General features: G+C 41.5%; 1 protein-coding gene across 3 annotated transcripts in view; it reads left to right on the top strand.

The window, feature by feature from the left end:
• pik3c2a (phosphatidylinositol-4-phosphate 3-kinase, catalytic subunit type 2 alpha) overlaps nt 1-13411 on the top strand; it is a 322810-nt gene that overhangs the window by 84864 nt on the left and 224535 nt on the right. For all 3 annotated transcript variants that reach the window (XM_060924002.1, XM_060924003.1, XM_060924001.1), the window contains exon 2: nt 637-1740. In XM_060924002.1, the coding sequence (XP_060779985.1) occupies nt 709-1740 (1032 nt within the window). In that variant the 5' untranslated portion in view covers nt 637-708. The remainder of the gene's footprint in view (nt 1-636; nt 1741-13411) is intronic.

Genomic DNA, 13411 nt, shown 5'->3' with positions numbered 1-13411 from the left:
CTGGCAAAGCATCTTCAGGGAGGAAATGCAGCATTTGGTTAGGTCCATGCATTACAGCCTTCAAAAATTGAGTGCAAACAATTTGCATCCAGGTATCAAAAATAATCTTTATATTTATTGTTAGTTTGTTCAATTACTTTTGCGCCTAGGAAAATTGGGACTATGAAAAAAGATTGTAATTCCTAAGTGGTTAATGCAATATTTGTTACACCCCTTGAATTAAAGCTGAATGTCTTCCCTTTAATCACATTTTGATTACTTCATCTCAAATCCATTATGGTGGTGTACGGAGGCAAGAATTAAAAAAAAAAAGCCCTGCCCAAATACTTATGCAGCTGATATATATTTTTTTAAGTGTGTGTGTGTGTGTATTTATTTGTGTGTAAATAAAAATCTTGATTGTGTGTGTGTGTGTGTGTGTGTATGTATCTCTTTCTGAAGATTAGTGTTTGTCTCGATAGCATGCTCTCTAAAGCAGGTCATTTTTAAAATTTGCTTTGTACAGACTTTTCATGTACTTTGGGAACCACTAATCTGTTTTAGAGAGCTGTAAAATTTATACTTTTTTTAAATGTTATTTTGGTTAGGGAATTTTATCACTCATGTATGCTTTTGTCTGTGTTTATTTCCTTGTAGGCATCATTTCCAGTAAGAGTCTGTGGGGGTTTTTGGTTGACGGATCCTTGTTCATGGCAAGGCGAAGTTACCATGGACCAGATGTCCAGTGGCAGTGGGTATGAGCTGGACAATTCGGACACCTTCATAGCGGTTCGGCCAAAGGGACCAGTGGGGAAGGATGAGGCTTTGCGCATGGAGGTAGATGCATTGAATAAAATGCAATATGAACAGAAACACAAAATCCAAGCCCATGCAGCTGATATGAAGGCACACCCTAATGCGCAACAATCTGTAACGTCCCTCAGCCAGCTGGAGAAAGACCTCATTGTCTTCCCTGACTCCGAACCCAAGAAGGAGGCAGTGAAGGACTCGTTTTCAGACATCAATGTGGAGACTTTGACTGACAAAGAGCTAGAGAAGCTGCTTTTGGATGATAACTTTGGCAGGCCCTCATCTCTGTTGCGGCACAACCTCAGTGCATCACACACAGGTGGACAAATGTTCAGTCAGTATCCTTTACACTGGACATCAATGCTCTCCACTTCAAAATCCACTATACCCAGTCTGACTCGTCTGCAGGGCCCAGTCTTTCCTTTCCAGTCTGTCCATCTCCCTGCCCAACAGAGCCCTTTCCTTCCTTTTGTGTCAGTCCAACCAGTCAGTCCTCAGGTGTTTCATCAGCCAGTCATCAGCCCAGAACTGGCTAAGCTCTTTGACAAAATTGCCAGCACGTCAGAATACTTGAGGAATGGCAGGTCTTCCATCATGGATGAAAATTCTGTCAGTGTCAATTCCCTGGAGCCTGTACTCCACCTTCCTGATTCCTCCAGCATTAGCAACTTTGACTGGTTGGATCTGGACCCTCTCAGCAAGCGTCGAGTGGAGGTAGAAGAGATTTCTGATGCATTATGTGAACATGAAATGGTGGAGTCTGTGCCTACAAGTGACCCCTGGGACGCAGTCTTGCAAGAGGAGACAGAGGTCATGATGAGCAACAGTTCTTTAACACAGGAAGAACACAAGTGCACAGTAACTCCTCAACCCAGAAGGGCATCTACAGGAATGGCAGTTACCAGAAACCAAGTGGCTGCTGCCTCCTGCATGTACAGCCAGAGTAAACAAGTATGAGAACCACTCTAACTACTAAGTCCATTGTAGCATTCATACAAATTTTCTATGGTTAAAAGTTAAGCAAACATAAATTATATGGATATGATCTTTCAATTTCCCAAACTCAAATATTATTATAAAAGCCACTTAAGTATTTATAAAAGTGTTGAACTACCAAATAATTAAAAAAATTTTTTTTATTTATATATATATATATATATATATATATATATATATATATATATATATATATATAAATAAAAATATAGGTAGGTGCTGGTCATGAAAAAGTTGATTTATTTCAGTAATTCCATTCAAAAAGTGAAATTTGTATACATTCATTCCACACAGACTGTGTGTGTGTATGTGTGTGTGTGTATATATATATATATATATATATATATATATATATATATATATATATATATATATATATATAATGTGTGATTCCACGCTTATGGGTACTGAAATGGGGACATGAAATTATTCACCTAAAACCATTTCTTTTTTTACCATCAGGTCACAAAACATGTAATCTTTAATGAATGATATGTTAAAAGATAACTTTAATTTTCTGAGATGTAATAAAAACGTATTTATATGCCAAAGTCAAGCCTATGAGTTCCAAAATGATGTCTGTTAGATTACTTCTGTTACGATTGTCCATCTCGCGTCTGTTACAAATTAATTACAATCTAGGTATATACCATGTTAATCTTATTGAAAGAATGTGTATGTTTATTCTACTACACATGTTTATTACCACAGCCAAAAAAGAGAAAAAAATCTCTGACTAAGGCACTCATCTCATCTCATTATCTCTAGCCGCTTTATCCTTCTACAGGGTCGCAGGCAAGCTCGAGTCTATCCCAGCTGACTATGGGCGAAAGGCGGGGTACACCCTGGACAAGTCGCCAGGTCATCACAGGGCTGACACATAGACACAGACAACCATTCACACTCACATTCACACCTACGGTCAATTTAGAGTCACCAGTTAACCTAACCTGCATGTCTTTGGACTGTGGGGGGAACCGGAGCACCCGGAGGAAACCCACGCGGACACGGGGAGAACATGCAAACTCCACACAGAAAGGCCCTCACCGGCCCCGGGGCTCGAACCCAGGACCTTCTTGCTGTGAGGCGACAGCGCTAACCACTACACCACCGTGCCGCCCCTGACTAAGGCACTCCAAATTAAAATGTCTTTTAATATTTTAGACAAGTCCTACATGGACAAATTAAAAACAAAGCCCACGCGTAGCGGCATGGGTGCCTTCTTCAGGGCAATATCACAAAGGAACAAGGTAGCTTTGTTCAAGATGTAGAAAAGGACAGGTAGGACTTGTCTAAAATATTAGACATTTTAATTTGGAGTGCCTTAGTCAGAGATTTTTTTTCTCTGTTTTGGCTGTGGATCTAGAATACCTTGGATTAAAGAGCACCCAAACCTAAAAAAAGACTCTAAACCATTGGAAAAAGAGCACGCCATAATCTAAAAAAACTAAAACACATGTTTATTAATTATATTTGCTAAAACATCACCTTCCTATGTTTCAAAAAGTAATTCTACATTGTTAAAATTGAGAATATGTATGCCCACAACACTTCTGTTACGTTCTGACCTGAATCTTCCTCTTGATCTGAATGTGATCAAGAGGAAGATGAATGGTGAAAAGCCATCAAATCAAACAAAGCTGAGCTGATTGAGTTTTTGTACCATGACTGGCAAAAAAATAACCCAAGAGCAATGTGAAAGACTGGTGGAGAGCATGCCAGGATGCATAAAAGCTGTGATTTAAAGTGTATGTAATGCCTCTAAACCCCACTTTTTTCCTTGTACAAATCAACAATCATTGTTGATTTGACCATGTGTTTTCAAACCATAGCTGATCCAGAAGGCCATAAATTGATGGAAAATCAATAGGATCAGCAGAGTTTCACGGAATCTGTTGAGACTCATTTGGAAGATCCCGAAGGGGTGAGTGATGTCACGCTTGTAACAATTCTGGTATCAATTTCGTTAGTGCGCACAGCAGTGGTTAGACCAGTCTCTATATGGAATCACGTTTTGGACAGAATTCTGATAGTGATTGGGATTCTTATGTTGGATGAGGGGGCAGATGATTTATCAAGGATATTCTGGAGTAAATGGCTATCTTTTCGAGCCCCCAAGACGAGAAACTGCCAGTTCACGCAGTTCCCAAACAGTCTTCCTCTAGTGTGCATGAGATGGAGAAACGGATAGAGAGGTATGCAGAATGCAGTGGTTACCTTTCATGTCTTTCTGAACAAAACAAAGTCTTGCAATCTGAGAGCATTTAACACGTTTCAGTTAATAATTGATTGTGCGCACACATTCTTCCTGTTTAAGCGCATCAGATATAAGATCGGATGTCGCGAACGTGTAAATGTTGCTTATAATTCTGCACCTGGTGCTGCGTGCGTGAGAGAGATATGTATCGGGGAACCAACAAACCGTCAATGTCGGATCAAATATTTATTAAATAAATCGGTTTCTTTTTTGCTTAAGTGATTCCCATGTGGTCGTTCTGGTGGTATTGAACACTTGATGAATCAGATTTATTATTAGTTGGCAACACAGTCTGCCTGCTTCACTTGCACAGACCTCACCCACTGTCGCTTTAGATGTGTTTTTTCTTGGAAATTCGTGAACTGAAAGTTCTGTTGTATAGGAGTTTGAACATCCACCCACAACTTGGCGCTTTCCCATCCTTATTTTTGTAAGATTCCTACAACAGTATCCAATCTCAGTGAGTAAACAAGCATAGAGTCAGATGAACGGAAATGACCCAGATAACCGGGGTTCACCGTGTGACATCGTATGAAATTTGCCCTGAGGTAAGGCTGCCTCCTTCCGGGATCTGGAAGACACGATTTATCGATAGTTTTGTACTTGATGATAAAACATTTTATATTTTTCTCCTGCTTTATGAATTCATTTTGGTCATTATTAATGATGTTCGTTTTAAAGCATTACAAAAAAGGCATTACATACGCTTTAAATGTCAGGGTTGTTCTACCAAATATTGATTTCTGAACACATCTGAAGTTCAAACTTAAGTATTGTTTAAAATTGAATATGATCTTTATTTCTACACATTATTCAAGGTCTGAAACACGTCATCTTGTTGTTTTGACCAGTTGTCATTTTCTGCAATTAAATGCTTTAAATGGGTGGCATGGTGGTGTAGTGGTTAGCACTGTCGCCTCACAGCAAGAAGGTTCTGGGTTCAAGCCCAGTGGCTGACGGGGGCTGTTCTGTGTGGAGTTTGTGTGGGTTTCCTCCGGGTGCTCGGTTTTCCCCACAGTCCAAAGACATGCAGGTTAGACTAATTGGTGGCTCTAAATTGACCGTAGGCATGAATGTGTGGTTGTTTTGTGTCTGTGTCAGCCCTGCGATGATTTGGCAACTTGTCCAGGGTGTGCCCCGCCTCTCGCCCATGGTCAGCTGGGATAGGCTCCATCTCGTCTGCGACCCTGCACAGGCTAAGTGGTTACGGATAATGGATGGATGAATACATACAGTGGCATGCAAAAGTTTGGGCACCCTTACTGAAAATGTCTGTTACTGTGAATAGTTAAGTGAGCAGAAGATGAACTGATCACCAAAAGGCATAAAGGTAAAGACGAGACATTTCAGCGTTTTCTGCAAGATTTGTTTTTTTTTTTTTTGTACAATTGGAGAGTGAAATAAGAAAAGGAACACCATGCAAAAGTTTGGGCACCCCAATACATTTGAGTTCTCAGGTAACTTTTACCAAGGTTCCAGACCTTAATTAGCTTATTGAGCTGTGGCTTTTCAAATTCTTCATTAGGAAAGGTCAGATGATGCAGATTTCAAAGCTGTATTTCTCTGACTCCTCAAACTTGTCCCTAAAATCAACAGCCATGGACTCCTCTAAGCAATAGAGCCCTGGAATCCCGCAGGACCCAATGCAAAGCAGTGTGGCGCGGGACAAATTTTGAAAGCTCATTGTGGGCGGGAGGGGGAGTGCACAATGCGGGCGGGAGAGGTGATAAGCTGCAGTCCCGCTAACTAAAAACGTGTTTAAAATAAAATTTATAAATTATTAATTTATGTCCATCATATATAATTTGTGCTGGATATTTTATTTGGCATTAATGAACATTTTAAGATGCCTAAATTTGCGGCTGTGGTCTAATCTCGCGTACATTTCCGATTCCTTTCTGCTCTTCCGTGTTTGAGATCTCCGATCATGGCAGAAGAGCAGAGCTCCTCTAGTGAAGCTCACAGTGCTTCAGAAGTAAGTGCTGCTTTAAAAAGAGGTACATTTACCATTAAAAAGTCGAGTATTAGTCCTAAGTATTAAAAAGTATTTTAAAAAAGTATTAACTAGTATTAAAAAGGACTGTGTATCGCACAGATTGTTCAATTTAAAGCTAGAAATACAGTGCATAATCTGAGGAGCTGGTTGTGGTTGCGCAGCACTTCATATGAGAGGAGAATGAAATCGCGGTTGGAATCATAACGCCACAGACTCGGAAGTGGGAGTGCGAGTGCGCAAAGCGAGAGCTGTCAATCATGAGCGCATGCAGCGCTCAACTTGGAATGTGTCAGCAGAATGTCAGAGTCTAAACAATAAACTTACAATAAATGAAGGATCAGTCAGTGGAGAGCTCAGCTAAGCTCAGCATGTTTAATTCCCCAAGCCAATGACAGGAACTTTCGTGAGAAATAACGCGAACGTCTGCATCATGCGAGATTTGCGGGCGGGAGCGGGACAAAATATGGCAGGCGTGGGCGGGAACGGGACTGAAAATCATAATTCTTTGCGGGAGCGGGACTGAAAATTCTGTCCTGCGCAGACCTCTACTAAGCAACTCCCTTGCATTCTGAATAATAAAATAATTGATGTTCACAAAGCAGGAGAAGGCTACAAGAACGTAGCAAATTGTTTTCAGGTAGCTGTTTCCTCAGATTGTAATGTTGTTAAGAAATGGCAGTTAACAGAAATGGCAGTTAACAGAAACAGTGGAGATCAAGGTGAGGTCTGTAAGATGAAGAAAACATTCTGAAAGAACTGCTTGTTGGATTGCTAGAAAGGCAAATAAAACCCCTGTTTGACTGCAAAAGACCTTCAGAAAGATTTAGCAGACCCTGGAGTGGTGGTGCACTGTTCTATGCAGTGACACTTGAACAAATGACCTTCATGGAAGAGTCATCAGAAGAAAACCTTTCCTGCGTCCTAGCCACAAAATTCAGCGTCTGAAGTTTGCAAATGAACCTCCTAAATAAGCCTGATGCATTTTGGAAACAAGTCCTGTGGACTGATGAAATCAAAATAGAACTTTTTGGCCACAATGTGAAAAGGTATATTTGGAGAAAAAAGGGTGCCAATTTCCAGGAAAAGAACCCCTCTCCAACTCTGAAGCATGGGTGTGGATCAATCATGCTTTGGGGGTTGTGTTGCAGCCAGTGGCACAGGGCACATTTTTCATTGGTCGAGGGATGCATGGATTCGAATAAATACCAGCAAATTCTGGAAGCAAACATCACACCATCTGTAAAAAAGTTGAAGTGAAAAAGAGGATGGGTCCTACAATAAGACGATGATCCAAAACACACCTCAAAATCTACAATGGAATACCTCAAGAGGCACAAGCTGAAGGTTTTGCCATGGCCCTCACAGTCCCCTGACCTAAACATTTAAAAATCTGTGGGTAGATCTCAAAAGAACAGTGCATGCAAGACAGCCCAATAAACTTGTAGAACTGGAAGCCTTTTGCAAGGACAAATGTGTGAAAATCCCCCAGGTAAGAACTGAAAGATTATTAGCTGGCCACGAAGTGTTTTCAAGCTGTGATACTTGCCAAAGGAGGTGTTACTACACTGGCAGTCAATGAAAAAGTCCAGGTCAATAATTCAACATATTATGCAATACGGAGTTGGGGAAATGTTTGTTTTGAGATGTTTCTATTGAATAGCGTGCACAGAAGTCAGGGCTCGAAATTAACATTTTTTCTTTGTGTCCCCCAGTGGTCCCGAATTCTGTGTTGTATTGTCCCGAATGGAAGCAAGTGTCCCCATTTTTTTTCCTCTCTGAAATAACCAGTGGTTAATATTATCATATGAAGTTACTATTATATTTGTAACTATGCGATTTTGAACCCTTTATATCATTTTTACAATAAGTCACAAGACACAAGCGACACATGTCCTATACATCATCTACTTCAAAATTACAGTTATTGCATTTTCAGTTTATTAAACTTTGGCGATCTCACTGTATGAATAGATACCAGTTTATTTAAAGGGGCCAACTAGCTCATTCAGAAAATGTTTCAACTCCCTACATCTGCAGTACACTTTAGTTGAAAATAAGACCCCTTTTATGTTCATTTCATCTACTTATACCTTGAATATCTGTTGGCACTTATAAGGCCAACTTATAATTTTCACCATTACCGTTATCCATTTTTATGAACTTTCCGTTATCCATTTTTATGAACTTTCCGTTATCCATTTTATGAACTTTCGCTGCCGAAATGTGGGTGCAAATGTTAGCAACATCAACATAGTGCCAGGTCCTAGCCTAGTTGTGCTGCTGACTGACTAAACTTTCTGAACTAGAAAGACACCAAGAAAACTCACTTATTCTGTTGAACGGTATCTTCCATCAATATCATCCACATCATTCCTGTTGTATTTTATAACGTGTCTAACAGTGTTCATTAAGCTCATTCAGTTGCTAGCGTTGCCTGCAGACCAGGCAATGACACTTTGGATCCTGAAGGTCCCAGAGACGTTATGTCTGGGCTTTCAGTTTCTTCCCCGCGGTCGGTCCGCTTCAACCACTTAAGCATTTTTGTTCTGGCAAGAGTCGGCGCAGCGTGTGCGGTAGCAATTCCATTCCATGTCCATATAATGCGGACTCCGGCCGAAGATTCTGGAACAGAATGCGCTGCTCTGTAGCCTACTGATGCAGGTGCATCGAAAGTGTAGCTACTAATGTATTTTTCGCTGTTAACGTTTTAAAATTAAAATTGACAAATTAGGTGAATGTCTACGTATGTGTTACGGCTTTGTAAATAATATTAATGTAGAACTTTTTTTCTAGATCTATTTTTTTCCATTGTCCCGGGATTGTCCCAGATATGATGATTTTGTGTCCCGATGACATTTTTTATGGTCCCCGGGACATCGGGACACCGTTAGTTTCGAGCGCTGACAGAAGTCATTAATGAGTTCTCCTCAATCCAAACATTTTTCAAGTGTCTTCAGGGAGTGGTCTTTAGGAATCGGCTCAAAGTGCTGTTTTGGAGAAAAACAAAAATTTGTACACGGTTGAAAGGATGGGTTGGATAGCCTTTATTAAGGCCATGAAAAAGCCGACTTTTGTATTCCTTATGTCCAAGATGCCACGGTTAAATCCAGATGACAGATGGCGGGCCCTCGGCATGGTGCAAGCCGGCCTAAGTTTTTCAGAAGTTGGGCGTCGATTGAATGTCCAAACCCTGCCATGGCCTGCGTATTCACCTGATCTCAATCCCATTGAGCATTTATGGGATCACCTTGGTGTTCAGATCCAGAACCGTGTTCCTCGTCCCATGAACAGAGGTCAACTGATCCAGGCTCTTCAAGAGGAGTGGCAGGCCATTCCACAAGACAGGATTCGCCGTTTGATATGCAGTATGCGTCGCAGACTGACGGCTTGTATTGCTGTTGGTGGGGACAATACTCGGTACTGAAGCTGCAACTTTCCAATTACAGGGTATCCATTTTGTTCGGACTGTACATTATCAAAGCTCACAACAATTGTGATTTTTTTTGTTTATTCATCTCGAGTTAAATGTCAGTATATTGATCTGTAAGCTTCTAGTACATGATTTCATAGCTTATGAATAAAATTTTCATAAATGTCACCTGGACATTTTCATTGACTGTCAGTGTAGGTACTAACCATGCAGGGTGCCCAAACTTTTGCTTCGGGCCCTTTTCCTTTTTTGTCATTTTGAAAATGTAAAAGATTAAAATAAATTGTTTTTGCTTAAAATATAAAGGGAATGAGTCATTAACTTTATGCCTTCATATCATTTCATCTTCAACTTGCTTAACTGTTCACAGTAACAGCGATTTTGACCAGGGGTGCCCAAAATTTTGCATACCACTGTACATGCTTCAAGTGACGATATTCTGTGAAATTTGGGAGAAATGTCAGTAGTTTTATGAAAAAACAAACGTTCATGTTCCTCACACACACACACACACACACACACGGTAAAACCAGAGAAACTGATAATTTTGCAGTGGTCTCTTAATTTTACCCAGAGTTGTGTATGTAATACATCTGTTAAATAAATTTTATATCTATAGTTCTGGTCAGAAGTTTACATACAGTGACATGAATGTCATCTTGGATATGAATGCCATGGCAATATTTGGGCTTTCAGTAATTTCTTTGAACTGCTCTTTTTCTGTGGCAGAATGACTGACTGTACAGCATACATCTTTTTAATTTAAAAAATAAAATTGTGCACGAGTTTTAATTATCTTTGAGTTTTCTGAAATCAACATGGGGTCAAAAATTATACATATGCTCACTTAGATTATTAATTCAGAGGTGCCGAAACTTCCAAAATGCGTCTCCTCTTGCCAAGGTCGAGGTCTCTTAACTTCCTGTTAGTGATCATGATTGACCTATAGCTGGTAGCTTCTCTGTGCCTTCATAAGGGTTTGTTTACAGCACTCATTGGATTAGATTAGATAGAACTTTATTGATCCCTTTTGGCGGGTTCCCTCAGGGAAATTAAAATTCCAGCAGCATCATTACAGGATAAACAGAATAGAAAATAGAGAAAAAGCTTGTAGATAAATTATTTACATATACAAATATAAAAAGAATAAGATATGTGGAAAAGAGGAAGGGGGAGAAGGGGCCAGCAGGAGAGATATTGCACCTTTATATTGCACATTGTCCAGTATTGCTTATTGTTAGGCTAGACTACTGCTCCTTCCTGTCCTCTGTCCTCCTGTTACCCCTCCTCCCCCCAGAGAGGAGTTGTACAGTCTGATGGCATGAGGGACAAAGGAGTTTTTAGGTCTGTTTGTCCTGCACTTGGGAAGGAGCATTCTGTCACTGAGCAGGTTCCTCTAGTTGCTGATGACGGTGTGCAGAGGGTGACTGGCATCGTCCATGATGATCAATAGTTTGTCCATAGTCCTTTTCTCTACCACCGTCACCAGAGAGTCCAGCTTCATGCCGACCACAGAGCCGGCCCGCCTGATCAGTTTGTCCAGCCTGGATGTGTCCTCCTTGGATGTGCTGCCCCCCCAGCACACCACGGTGTAAAACAGGACACTGGCGACCACAGACTGATAGAACATCCACAGGAGTTTCCTGCAGATGTTAAAGGACCGCAGCCTCCTAAGGAAGTATAACCTGCTCTGTTCCTTCTTGTATAGACCCTTTTCAGTCACGTGACCTTCGTAAACGCGACCACCATTTTGGACATGTAGCGGACTTCGGCTCGAATTGGTTTGAATGCGAGGAAGGCAACAAACGGAGAACATACAAGAAAAAGGAGCGAGATGCAGAAAACACCTTCGCTATCCAGCGACGTAGGGCATTTACAGGGCGAGCAGAGGGAGAGGTATTTTCAAAAATTGAGCTTAGCAGGCTTAGAGAACGACGTTTACCATCACACTGCCCTGGCGCTGTGTACAGTTTACCTTCTATGGTTTGTGCACTCACTATTTGCCATTACTTTCTCCAACCGTTGTTACAGATTACAGGGAACGGCCTGGATTTAAGAGACAAATGCATGTTCCTCTTGTTTTGAACACTTTTATTTGTAGGCAGTGCTTAATTTGTAAAGTGGGAGGTCCCGGAGCGCAGAGGATGAGCGGCTCCGGTGCGGAAAAAAGAGGGGGGGAGGGGGGCGCGGCGCTGTGCTTCTGGGCATGTTTTGTAATAACACTGCAAATTAAGTTCATCTGCAGATATTTTGTGGATGTCATTTCATGAGAGAAATCACCAACAAGACAGATATCAAAATCAGACATTAACACTAAATAAACTTGCATTTTTTTATTTAATTATTTGTGGTTTTTTTTTTTTTTTGTTACATAGTCAAAAGAGGTGTCGGATCACCGGCTCCAGTGTAAATAGCTGCCGGAACCAACGCCCGAGGTTCCGGAGCGCGCTCCGGCTTGCTCCCCCTCAAATTAAGCGCTGTTTGTAGGACACTGCCTCTGATCTGTCCTACAGTCTACCAACAGCAAAGGAACACAACGCTAGCTAATGTCGTTAGCTAATAGCTACTACAGAAGAACAAAGAGATTACAATAGGTTAATTTAGCCTATCTGGTTACACACTTGCCGCCACAGAATGTTAACAGCAATGTAATGCCTTTTCTGGCTAATTTTATTCGTCTTACCTCCAACAAAGTGGTCACTGCACAAGCGTTGGTATGCCGAGGGCTGCCAATCTTTCCTGTTTATGGCCGCTATCCATCTTCTCCGTCGGTCAGCATCTACTGGGATCCGATAAAATGATAACCCTTGCCTTGTTTGTTGATGGTTACTACATCCAGGTGCACAACAATATAGTGGCATGATGGAAGTCTTGCTGAAAATAAACACTTTCTTTGCTGCCGTTCCTCAATGCTGGCTGTGGTAAACTACTGGTAGTACATGTCCAAAATGGCGGGCGCGTTTGTCGTGACGTCACGTGAAAAGGGTCCATAAGTGATTTTGGTGTTGCAAGTCCTGTCCAGCCACAGCCTCCACCTCGAGTCCCTCGATCAGAACTGGTCATGACTTTGGGAGGTCCAGACCAAGGTCAATGACCAGCTCCTTGATCTTTGAGGTTTTGAGCTGCAGATGGTTCCTGTTGCACCACACAGCAAAGTCCCTCCCCAGGCTCCTATACTCCTCCTCTGTCATCATGGATTGACCAACACACAGTAAAATGGGAAAGTCCAAGGAGCTCAGTGCAACTCTGAGAAAGAGGATCACATATATACAACTCTGGAATGTCTCTTGGATCCATTTCTAAACAACTGCAAATTCCAAGATCAGTTCAAACAATTGTAGCCAAGTTATTGTGAGGTGTCGTCACTTTGCCAAGCCACTTTGCTTCAAGAAAACCCAAACTGCCACTCTCAGCTGAAAGGAAATTGGTTTGGATGGTCAGGAACAACTTGGGAACCACCGTGACACAGCCCTGCCATGAACTGGAAGTTGATGGATCACTGTCTACAGTTCATTTCACCATGGACTAAGAGGTTGCTATCCAAGAAATAACCCCCTGCTCAAAAATTGACACCTTCAAGCTTAACTAAAGCTTGAAGCTGACCACCGGGACAAAGAAAAAGCCTTCTGGAGGATAGCTGTATGGTCCGATGAGACAGATTGAGTTGTTTGGCCACAATGATGACCATGTACAGAGGGACACTGTACCAGCTGGTGGTGGGATCATCATGCTCTGGGGCTGTTTTGCTGCCAGTGGAACTGGTTCATTGCACAAAGTGGATGGAATAATGAAGGGCTACCTCAGAATTCTTCAACGTAAACCATCAGAAACTTGAACACAACTTGGGAGTTACAAGAGGACATGCACATCAGAACCGAAATACTCATCAGAGCTGGTTGTGGAGGATAAAGCAGGCTAACATTAAGCTTAAAACAAGCCCTGA

This window comes from Neoarius graeffei, chromosome 6 (genome assembly GCF_027579695.1).
Source record: "Neoarius graeffei isolate fNeoGra1 chromosome 6, fNeoGra1.pri, whole genome shotgun sequence".
Taxonomy (NCBI): Eukaryota; Metazoa; Chordata; class Actinopteri; order Siluriformes; family Ariidae; genus Neoarius; species Neoarius graeffei.
This window is presented reverse-complemented; position numbering and strand designations above follow the sequence as displayed.